Source organism: Pseudonaja textilis, chromosome 4, assembly GCF_049901715.1.
Source record: "Pseudonaja textilis isolate UNSWEBS1 chromosome 4, rPseTex1.2, whole genome shotgun sequence".
NCBI classification, from domain to species: Eukaryota; Metazoa; Chordata; class Lepidosauria; order Squamata; family Elapidae; genus Pseudonaja; species Pseudonaja textilis.
This window is the reverse complement of record NC_141993.1, coordinates 76851248-76863695: the sequence shown is the minus strand read 5'-3', so window position 1 is coordinate 76863695 and position 12448 is coordinate 76851248. Positions and strand designations below refer to the sequence as shown.

Here is a 12448-nt window from a genome sequence, read left to right as displayed (position 1 = left end):
GAACTTTTAATTTTGTAAGTACTGGTGATTAACTTTTAATTCAGAAAAAAAAATTTTTTTCTCCAGTCTCTGTCCATTTCCGAACTTAAATCTTTCTCTGGCAGCTTCCCTTCTTATGCCACATTTGGACCTGTTTGGTCCTTGGAAAGTTAGTCTTCCAAAAGATGGACATAATCCTAAATCTTTTTCCCTAATTCATTTCCGGCTTGAGAAGAAATCATAAAACATAAAACTTTCAGAACATTTAGAGATGGTTTTTTTGTATTAATGTATCACTTTAAACTGACTTTTTAAATTTTCAGTATTTTTTACAGCCCTTATTCCTTTAAGAATAGTTTGTCGTATTTCAACATATATTTGAAGCATATATTTCTTCTTCGTAATAATTACTCTTTGCTCTTTTTCTCCTCACCCTTTGGTAACAATGAAGTCTTACATCTTATTCTCTGGAGGGCTGATGCTACCAGCTATAATTTGAACAAATACAACTTATGGTCCTTGAAGTTCTGCTTATCACAGCATTCGAGCAGTTACATAATGCGATCCAGGCACCCAGTTCAGTGACGACATTCCAGAATGCCAGTCATTTGGTTGCCATTTGCAACCTTCGCTGCTGGCTTCTGGGAAACAGAGTCTATGAGGAAGCCAGTAGGAGTCCTTATCACTAAATGTTGTACCTTATGATTCATGATGAATGTATTTATGACTATGATCATGACTTATCAGTTATATCTTTTATGTACACTGTAAGCTTATGCACCGAAGACAAATTCCTTATGTGTCCAATCACACGTGGCCAATAAAGAATCTTCTCTTCTCTTCTCGGCAACCACAAGCCCTTGAACTTAACTCTGAAGGATTCACTTAACAATGGCAATCTAAAGTACCGGAACTGCCATCACTAAGTAGTGCAGTTACACAATGTTATGCTTTGCAACCGTTGCTTAATGCAGTGGTTCACAACCTGTGGTCCACAGACTCCTGGGGAAGGCGATGTCATCACAAGGGATCCAAAAAGGCTTGAAGAAATGTTATGATTTCAATCTGGAGTTAAGTGTCTATGGAGATACTCAGTCATCCAGGTCATGGTTATCCCAAAGGTGTTTTTTTCAAGAGGCAACTGGACTTCCTTGTTTTTCTTTGAAAACATTTCGCTTCTCATCCAAGAAGCTTCTTCAGCTCTGACTGGATGTTGGGGAATGAGTTAAGTCTTGGCATTAACTCTTGAGTTAAATCTTGGGGGGTGGGCGGGTGTCAGTGGCTATAGTCCAGGACTACAAAAGGTATTTCAAAGGGGTCACTGGTGAAGAAAAGGTTGAGCACCACTGGCTTAGTGATTAAAATTCCAGCTCAAATTGCCACTGCTAATACAGAGCTACCTGTATTTAGGTTTATATGGCGGCCTAATTTGCAAACTCTCAGTAACTTCTACTTTGAAGAAAGATGAAAATAAGTTGACTTTTAATCAAGTTGTCATTGTGGCAACAATAACAACAAAAACAACTGATGTCAACCAAAACATTCAACATTTACATTCTACACAGGTACATCCCATGGCCTGGCCCAAAGAGGAAGAGTCAACCCTTTAGGGCCTTGAGGAAGGACAGAATGATAAACGCCCTCTGAATCTCAGTGGTAATGAAGTTCCCCAGAGCAGACACTGAAGTCCACAAGTCTCACAACGTGATCTTGTTGCATAAAGGGACCTAAAGCATGTCCACTCTGCCAGATTTCATGGGCTAAGCAGAATGAAATCAAATATTTTGTGGATTAAACGCTTTGTTTCCTTTGGGTGTTAGTTAGTGGGGTGTTGTTGGTTTTCTTGTTTGATGAGGGTAGGCCTATACCTCCTTCCTTCCAGTGTATGCAAATGGCTCCTGCTTTTAAACCAACATTTGAATATTCGTTTAAAACATATTTCCCATTCAAAATTCAACGATTACATTTCCTTCTTGGCAGGTCTTAAAAAGGCCAGCTAACGCTGAAGCACCTAACATAATTCATTGCAGGTTGTTGTTTTTTTTTAAAAAAAGAACTTTTATTAGGACTTGTTTAGAGAACAAACCTGTTCTTTTTCAAGCAGAACTACAGAGCAATTTTTTTTAAAAATACAGTGCTAATCCAAGAGGCATGTTCTCAAATATGTCTTGAGGGCATTTAATGCCTATAATCCTCCTGGAATTAATGTTTATTTTCTTTAACAATACTTCTATGCATGCCAAAGTTTAAAACTTTCCTGTGCTATCTAATCATCGCCACAAAGTCCTTCCTGCTATCATCATGTAAGTAGCCGGGAAAAAAAAGAGTTAAATGCTGAAATAGCTAAAACTGGATTTCTAACTCTATATTCATTATATTCATTGAATATAATGAATCATGATCAATAGACACAACAAAAAAAATGCTGATCTAGAATTAGATTGCCGGAAGTGGCCAGCAAGCTACTGATTCACATCTGTATCTCACCATACCTTTTAAACAATTAAATACAGTGCAAGTAGTTCTTGACTTACGACCACAATAGAGCCCCAAAATTTACATTGCTAAGCAAGATAGTTGTTAAGTGAATTTTGCCCCATTTTATGACCTTTCTTGCCACAGTTGTTAAGCAAATCACTGTAAGTGTTAAGTTAGTCTGGTCACATGACCATGGGGAATGCTGCAACTGTCAGAAGTGTGAAAAATGGTCATAAGTCACTTTTTTCAATGCCATTGTAACTTCAAATGGTCGCTAAATAAATGGTTGTAAATCAAGGACTATCTGAATATTATTCACTTTTAAGATTCCCTATTCAATATTCTGAATTAAGATTAAATATCAGGAAGTTTTACACTGCAGGTAACTTGGAATGAAATACAATAAATAACTTGTCTTGCTACTTTCCAGTTCAATAATTTTATTTGCATCTCTTTCCACAGTTAATGTCTTGTATTTTTACTCAGCTGAACTTGACCAACTATGTGAGCTAATAATATATTCTGAGTTTCTGGCCAGCCTGTAGGACAATCTTTTCCCTATGAATCAACTGGAAATGCAGTAAGACATAGTCAAAAGCATTTGAGAGGAACAAGAGGAACATAAATTTCTATATGTCCTCAAACAATTACTACATTCTTTTTCAATTTATTTCCCACATAGTCTGAAAGTAAACTAAAGCAGGATAAGCACATTAATGATCTATGAAACAGGAAAGCCTACATTCTAATATTCTTTTCTCACTTTTCATTTCAAACATAAAACAAACAGTTATCCATACAACCATCATGAAACCTAAAACAATGCAAATAGCATTTGATAACCCCTATACTATTATAAATTTGAATCTAGAATCAGGACCAAAACCACAAAGTGCCTCTGTGACTTTTTACAGCACTGTAAAAAGTCACAGAGGCACTTGATGGAACATACTAATAATTTATGAAATAGTTTTAATTTGTACTAACTTACCTTCTTCGTCTATCCATTTCATAGTGAATAACTGTTCATTATCAAAGGCGCACATATCTCGAACTTCATTACATAGTCCCTCAAAGGAGATAGAAGGCTCAAAATAAGTTATCATAATGTCCCTGAAAAGAAAACAATGAATAGACTATTAATTCAGAACTGAACTTCCATCTGTAATTGTTCCTATTTTATTTGCTTCTAATCAATCAATTTACATGTCTGTATGTTCAAAACAACTTCATGCTGATTTAAATGTGCACGAGCTCCTAAGTTCAAAAAGTGTATACAAAATTTATTGAATGCATGGATCATGCCGAAACCATTCTGAAGAATGAGTCCCATTATGATTACGTTCAGTGGGGAGATTCAACCAGTGTAACAACCAGTTCGGTGGGCACGTGCTTCACGCGTGAGCTCCGCGCCCAGTGCTTTTGAAAATAGAAGGAAAATTTATCTTTTACTGCAGCCTGGGTGAATAAAAACAGGTGAGGCGCGGCAGTCCGTGCTGCCATGCTGATCAGCTGGGCTTCAAACAAAGGAAATATAGCACAGAATAGAGCAGGGGCGGTTGGGCGGGGCCAAACACATTGCCGGAGTTACTGGTTCAGCTGAACCGATCCGTACCGGCTGAATCCCTTCCCTGATTACGTTGTTAGGATTTATTTTTTAAAGAAAATTAAAAGAGTTCAGAAATATATCTAAACTAGGCCCATCCTCAATGAATTCTTCTGCCTATGAGTCTTTTAAACATGAATCACCATTACTACTTAAAATGTGTAACAAAAGTTTCAAGCTTACGAGAAGATAAATATGGTCTAACATGTGGTGAAGTTTCCTGAAGCTTTATTATTGATAAAATCATCACAATAAAAGTAGGTTAAAACCAAGAGGTATCATATTTATGGTCTAGCTGTCCACGTTCTTCATGATTCTTAGCCAACAGATAGTGCAACAAAAACACCGGGGGGTAGGCTTTGCATGACATTACAAGTAGTTACGATCACAACTGAGCCCAAAAATTCTGTTGCTAAGCAAGACAGTTGCTAAGAGTTTTGCTCCATTTTACAACCTTCCTTGCCACTACTGTTAAGTGAGTCACTACAGTTGTTCAATTAGTAACATGGCTGCTAAGTGAACCTGGCTTCCCCACTGACTTTGCTTGTCAAAAGGAGATCACAAGAGGGGGTTACATGACCTCCCTGGGAATCGCAACCATCGTAAATATGAGTCAGTTGCCAAGCATCCAAACCTTGATCATGTGACCATGGGAATGCTACAATGGTTGTAAGCATGAAAAATGGTCATAAGTCACTATTTTCACTGCCGTTGTAACTTTAAAGTGTCACTAGATGAACTGTTGTAAGTCAAGGATTACTTGTACTTTGTCTTCTCAACAGCAACACATTTAATTGCATCTGGAAGACTCCTTCCACTAGCTGTACAGACATATTGGTGAATTAAATTCCTTCTTTCCCTCAGCAGTATCTCAGTCAATCTTCATTCACTTCCTAACAAAAAAATCCCAGCTTGATATATCCTCCCAAAGTACCCCATTGCTTCTGCACTTTTGTAGCCATATATTAGAATTTAGCCACTAAACATTGAAAAGCTTATTTTTGCCAACAAAAACAAGCAGGGAAGAAGGAGTCATGGTTATACAAACAACTTACAGGGCTATAGTCAAATCTGAACATGCTAAAAACATTTCCTTCATGAAAGAAACTCTTAAAAATAAATAGGACAGAGAGAGTAAAGAAAAGGTATTCCTCAACCTTTTACAGGCATGAAACCTTAACTGTGACTAAGTAATTCCAGTTAGCTAACCTGTTTATGCCAGACCATGAAACAACTCCCTCTGACTCATTTAAACTCCAGATGTAATACTCAGCTGTAGACACATTAACTTTTAACATTTAACATAAAAGTTAACAGAGCATCAGAGAGAACCACCTCTCTACATTATTGAACAAAAGATATTTTTAACTATCTATTTAAGAATCACTCTGAAACATATAAAGTTCCCCAGACATTTCAATAGCAATAGCATTTAGACTTACATACCACTTCACAGTGCTTTACAGCCCTTTCTAAGCTGTATACAATGTCAGCATATTACCCCCAACAATCTGGATCCTCATTTTACCGACCTCAGAAGGATGGAAGGTTGAGTCAACCGTGAGCTGGTCAGGATCAAAGGAATCGAACTCCTGGCAATGTGGACAGGTAGCCTGCATTCTAACCACTGTGCCACCATTGCTCTTAAATGAAATGCACACAACAGCTAGCATGGTTTAAATCAGTAGTGACTAATCTTTTGGGGCTCCTGTGTCAAAAATTGTTCGCGCGCTTGCACTTGTGTGCCAGCACCCAGAAGGCAATGTGCTCCCCACGCCCCCTACGCATGCGCATGCAATCCCCACTACCCATCTACCCCCCCTTGCCACCCCTTTACCTGCACTGCACCTCACAGTTGATTTTTGGCCGGTTTGAGGACTTTTTCAGCCTCCCAAAGGTTTGAGGAAGGCTTCCACAGGCTTTGCAGACTGAAAACTAGCCCCCTTTTGTCACTTCCTGTTTTTCCAAAAATACTGGAAGTGATGAAACGGGGCTAGTTTTTGGCCTGCAAAGCTTGCAGAAGCCTTCCTCAAGCCTTTGGGAGGCCGAGAAAGGCCTCAAACCAGCCGAAAATCAGCTGTGTGGCGCACACATGTAAGTGAGGTAATTTTGCCTGCAGCTCCCGTGCTGTCACAAATGGCTCTGCATGCCACCTGTGCCATGCATGCCATAGGTTTGCCATCACGGGTTTAAACAGATCTTCATACATATTAAATTTTAGATCTATGACAATATGCAAATTACATTAAGTATTAATTAGAAAGGGGAGTTAGTTTAGATACTAAAACAGTATCTAAACCATGGGTATCCAACCTTTTAGCTTGCCAAGGTCACATTGAGTGAAGAGGCATTGTCTTCAATCGCATATAAAGTACATTAACATAGTTAATGTATATAAATAACAAATATCATTTGAATTTTTTACGTTCTTCTGGGGCCACAACTACTAGCTATCCAGAGCCAGACATAGCCTGCAGGTCACGGGTTGGACACACCTGATCTGAACTATGTTCAGTGTCAATAGCTAAAAACAGAAGAGAAGATGCTTTTCTCTTTTCATCAGTTAAGAGAAGGCAAGCAGGCAAGTATCAATACCTGGGAAAGACAATCCAAAAGCCTAGGGAATAATAGTTTTGTGCCTATGTCACTTCCTTCAGTAAAGTTAGCACCCTGAAGCCATGTGATCACAATTTATGATCTTCACAGCTGGCTCCCAACAAGCAAAGTCAATAGAAAAACCAACAGGTAACTACAAGTTGATTAATATTTCAAGCTTAATAACTGCCCAGTGAATCTCCTGATAACCACTGCAGAACTGACTTCATAAGTTAGGTGTATGTGATGTTTCACTTAACAACAACCTTGTAGCTTAGCAACAAAAGTTGCCAACCCCAGCTGAAGTTGTTAACTGAAGACTGCCTATAATAATTTTTGCATACTTGTATAAATGACTTAGACAGGAAGGAAATAGAAGGGATGGTCATCAAATCTGCATAGAATACAAAGCTGGGTAGACTGCTGAGACCTCAGAAGAGTGGCTCAAGGTTCAAAAGGATCTTGGTAAGACTTAAACATTGGGCCCCATCCAACCAAATGCTATTCAACAATGAGGGAAAAAAGGTTCTGCACTTATGCAGGAAAAATCAGATGCACGGGTATAATATAGGCGGTTTGGCAGTAGTACTACTAAAAAGGCTCTCGGTTTCTCAGCAGACCACAAATTAAGCATAAACCAGCACTGCACTGCAGCTGCCAAAAGAACCAATGCAATCTTGGACTAAATCAACAGACATAAAACATCAAGACCACAGGAAGTGATAGCTCTACTTTAGATTGTGCTGATCAAACTGCATCTAGAATACAGAGGCCAGTTTGGGTCACTGCAATACAAGAAGGAAACTGAAGACCTGGAAGGCATATAGAGAAAAGCAACAAAGAAAATGGGGGGCTTTAAGAGTAAGTCCTATGAAAAGTTAAAAAAAAAAAAAACCTGGGCATTTTCAGCCTGTGAAGGCTGAGGGAAGATATACAAGTTTCCAATACTGGAAGGACTGTCATAAAGGCTATGGATTTATTCTCTGGGATGTTCAAGGACAGAACAAGAATTAATAGCCTTTACACAAGGAAAATCCTGAAATAGGGAGAAATTTCCTGATTTTGAGAATCATTACAATCAATGGATCAATCTGTCTCCTAGAGTTGGAGACGGTTCTCTATCAGAAATTTTCAGATATAGTCAACCATTTATTTGGTTGCACTAGAAGACCTCCAAAGTCCCTTACAATCCTATGCCTGTTCTCCTTGAGATGGCTTATTAAAAATGCTTATGTTTCCAAATGGCATCTAAATTTTAAGAGAAAATAGAAAATATGAACAATGAATGTATCAATGGTGGGATTCAGTTTTTTTTTTTTTTACTGATTCTGTGGGAGTGGCTTGGTGGGCATGGCTTGGTGGATGTGACAGGGGAAGGATATTTCAAAATCTCCATTCCCACCCCACTCCAGGGGAACCAAAATCCCATTCCCTTCCCACCCCACTAACCTGCTTTCCAGCTCCGTTCTCCTGTGCAGGGCAACAAAAGAAGACCCAGCCAATCAGCTGGGACTCGGGAGGCAGAAAATAGATGGGGGCGGGGCCAGTCAGAGGAGGTATTTGCCGGGTCTCCGAACTACTCAAATTTTTTACTACCGGTTCTCCAGAACTGGTCAGAACCTGCTGAATACCACCTCTGGAATGCATCCTTTACAAAAATACTGGATGCTAACAGAATATTTAGCTCTTGTTTTCTCAATTTGGTGTTACACTTTGTTCTATGCTATGGTATTAAGTTCTGTATTTTGCAATGTACATTCGCAAATGAGTCATTCGGTATTATTATAGCTTGGATTCACAAAATAGATACTGGAGTGCATTGGGAGAAGGGAAATAAAAATAGAAAAATCTTGGGAAAATGCCTGTTTAGTAAGACAAGGAATGTAAGATTTACATAGGTATTTATCTCTAACCCTGTAATTCTAGCAGCAGTATGTTAAAACCTGACACAGGGAGGAGAGAGGCACTGAACACAACACTAACTAAATGTTATTAACTGTTCAGAAGAAAACCACTCTTTTTGCTTTTTTCAAAATAGACCATAAAAGATGATTTTGAGTGTTATGTCCCATCCCCCCTGACAACACACATTCTTCTTCAAAGTTCAAATATGCTATCAGACTCCTCCAATTCCATACTGACAACATTATTTCTAAGCTTCCAACAGTAGGGTGTTTAACATATAAAGGTTCTACAATCATTCATTCAGTGACCATTTCTGGTTACAGCACTGAAAATGTCGACTTACAACTGGTCCTTGCATTTACATGTTGCAGCATCCCAGGGTCACGTGACCAAAATTCGGTTGCTTGGCAACCAGCATGTGTTTATGACGGTTGCAATGTCCCAGTTTTTATTTTATTTATTTGTCAAACATGTACAAGATAATAAGTATGAACATAAACAAGAACAAAGGGAGTAAATGCAGATAAATAGGGACAGTAAAGACAGGGACGGTAGGCACGCTGGTGCGCTTACGCATGCCCCCTTTAAGGACTTCTTAAGAATAGGGTGAGGTCCATGTGGTTATGTGAATGCCATTTGTGACTTTCCCAACTGGCTTCCAATAAGCAAATAAGGGAATCTAGATTTGCTTAGTGACTTTGTGATCCACTTAACAACTAAAGTGATTTGCTCAACAACCGTGGCAAAAAGGTTGTAAAATCAGGTGTGACTCATTTAACAACTATCTTGCTTAGCAACAGACATTTTGGATTCAATTGTGATCTATAGACATCTATAAAGGTAAGTCGAGGACTTACCTTTATAGATTATTAAATCAAAAGCACCCCAATGATAAAATGGGGAGTTATTTAAAATATTATACCTCATAAAGAGACATTCCTTATCCAAAAAGAATTTTTCGAGTCTGTACTTGGTGTAATTCACACAAAGCACTATGATGAAAAACAAAGAAAGAATGCTGCTTTTTAGAAATGCTGCTTTAATAGCAGATTTACATGCTTGATTAATGATAAGCAGTACATTTAATTTGAAACAGGAAAACATAAAACACAGCCTTTAAACAAATCCCAGAAAATTACCAGGTAAAATCACACTTCAAACAAGTTAAGACTACTATGATTTTATGGACATATCCATGCAGTTTTCCCTAGCAAGAATATGGAACAGTTTATTATTTTCATGCTGTTTGTTTGAATTTCTAGTCTAGTTGTAGATCTTATTTCTCTTGGGTAAATTTCCTATACAAATTATTTGCAAGCAGAAATGTTTACATTTAGAGTTTGAGAAAACAGCATGGAATTTCTTCAACAAGATCTATAAGTTCCGACCTTGGGCCAAATCATTCACTCTCAGCCCAACTCACCTCACAGGGTGGTTGATGAGGGGAAAATAGGATGAGAAAGTTATGTTGGATATACTGACTACCTTGAGTTATTCATAAAAGTAGTAAAAGTTGCATACAATTAAATAAACCATGAAGTTGCACCAACTTATAGGTAGTCCTCGACTTACAACCACAATTGAACTGAGCCCAAAATTTCTGTCACTAAGCGAGACAGCTGCTAAGTGAGTTTTGCTCCATTTTACGACTATTCTTACCACTACTGTTAAGTAAATCACTGCAGTTGTTAAGTTAGTAACAAAGCTGTTAAGTGAAACTGGCTTTCCCACTGACTTTGCTTGTTAGAAGGTCCCAGAAGGGAATCATAGACCCTAGGACACTGCAACCAACATAAATATGCCAGCATCCAATTTTTATCATTGGGATGCTGCAATGGTCGTAACTGTGAAAAATGGTCATAAGTCACTTTTTTCAGTGCTGTTGTAACTTAATGCTGTTGTAAACAGTCATTAAGTGAACTTGTGTAAATTGAAGAGTATCTGTATAAGAGAAAAGCCTTGTATGAAAATATACCGCTTCATATAACTCTTCCACAAGGAAAAGAAAAACAAAGGATTCCGAGATTGCAAGATGCTATTTAAACAGGATCTAAAAGGAGGTAATGTTATGTTGAACTCTATTCTGTCCCTAGTTGCTAATATTTCACGTAGTTGGATTAATAATTTAAGAGTAAGTTCAAATTGCAAATAAATATTTCTTTAAATATAACCAAAAATCTGCAAGGAATTCTTAATTCCCCAACTAAGTTGCCCAACACTTGCTAAAAACAATGAGTCAGTTTATGATTCAAGGGTGAAAATAAAATTGAAAAGTAGAGTTATTTATGTCCAACATGATTGACAACTGTCATGGGCAAGTCCAAGTATTTTCTTTCACATATTCATCAAAATCAAATGACATGCTTCAGTTAATCTGTAATCGGCACCACACTTACAGAACTGATTTCTCACAATTCATTTTCAATGGACTGTTTTCCTCAATGTGATTCTGTTTCATGTGCTAGCCCCATGATGGCGAACCTATGGCACGTGTGCCGGAAGTGGCCCGCAGAGCCATTTCTCTGGTCACGCCAGCCATTGCCCATTGCCCTTTCAGGTTCTGGGTTGCCAGCTGCTCTTTGCATGTGCCGGAGCGCCAGAAACCGAAGAGCAGCTCCCCAGTGTACGTGCAACACGTATGCACACTGGCCAGCTGGTCTTTGCACATGCATTTGCGCCAGAAAACGGAAGACCAGCTGGCCGATGTGCATGTTGGAAACCAGAAGCTCAGCTTCCCAGTGCAACGCATGCACGCCGGGGAGCTGCTCTTCTGATTTCCGGTGCTCCCCAACGCATGCTCCTGTTTGCTACCTAGCCTATGAATTCTTATCACCTTTCTGTTACCAAACCTACTTGACTATGATGGAAACTGTAGTCCAAGTTGTCTGGAGAATACGAAGCTGAGGATTCCTCTAAATTAATACTTGAAGAATCAGCCAGTCTTCTAGTCATTTGACTTAATTTTGATGGTTGTCTAAATTTAAAGCTCTCTTCGTGTGTGTGTGTGTGTGTGTGTGTGTGTGTGTGTGTCTCACACATTAAACAAATTTCAGTTTCATGCAATAAACACTATATCACACCCCATGAATCTAAATAGTTATCTGCAACTGGCATGAAACATAAACAAAGAACCACAAACTGCATAAAGTGGTAATTCAGGCTTGACATACTTTAGACCATATTGCTATGCTTGTTGTGTTATTTCAAGAGTGAGCTCAAATCTCAGCTTCACCAATCATCAGTCTCACTGAGTACATATTCCTTAACTTTCACTATGCTTCATTCCTGAGGTGTTCTGACCTTGACATGTTTTCTCTTCCTGAATCCCCTCCCTGCCCCCTTCCCTTGTAACACAAGCATTCCTTGAACAATTGGCATCCCCCACACATTCTTCTCCCTCCTGCTTTGCACCAGGAGCACTCTTTTACTTTATTAAAGCTGCTGTTCCACAATATCCTTACTTGCTTCGATGTGAGGAATATTAAAACTTCTCATCCCCACCCATTCCCAAAGCCCCACAGCATTCTTCCCTTGACAATTAAATCCTTAGTATCTACAACTACAAGACCCAGTGAGTGAGGACGCCATCCTCTTACTACTGTTAAGGAATGCATGAAAATGCAACCATCTAAGCCTATCTCCCTTCATTTCATAAACAGCTCTTATCCTGCTAACTATTGTTTGCCATCCACTGGAAAGGCCCATTTCTATTTGGTATCCTATAAGTGAGGATTTTTATTTTTGTGCCTACAAATCAGCCTTTAACTAGTGACAACCACTTGATTGAGTCACTCAAGGTTTCCCAACAAGGTTTTTTCGGAAATGGGCTTGCCACTGCCACTAAAAGTGACTGGCCCAAGGTCACCCAGCAGCCTTCGTGCCTTC

The 12448-nt window shown here is 38.8% G+C and overlaps 1 protein-coding gene across 1 annotated transcript in view; it reads right to left on the bottom strand.

Moving 5' to 3' along the window:
• Window positions 1-12448, bottom strand: part of PRKCI (protein kinase C iota) — a 40306-nt gene that overhangs the window by 26529 nt on the left and 1329 nt on the right. Inside the window, exon 2 of the mRNA XM_026705769.2 lies at window positions 3449-3570. Within this exon, the coding sequence (XP_026561554.2) occupies window positions 3449-3570 (122 nt within the window). The remainder of the gene's footprint in view (window positions 1-3448; window positions 3571-12448) is intronic.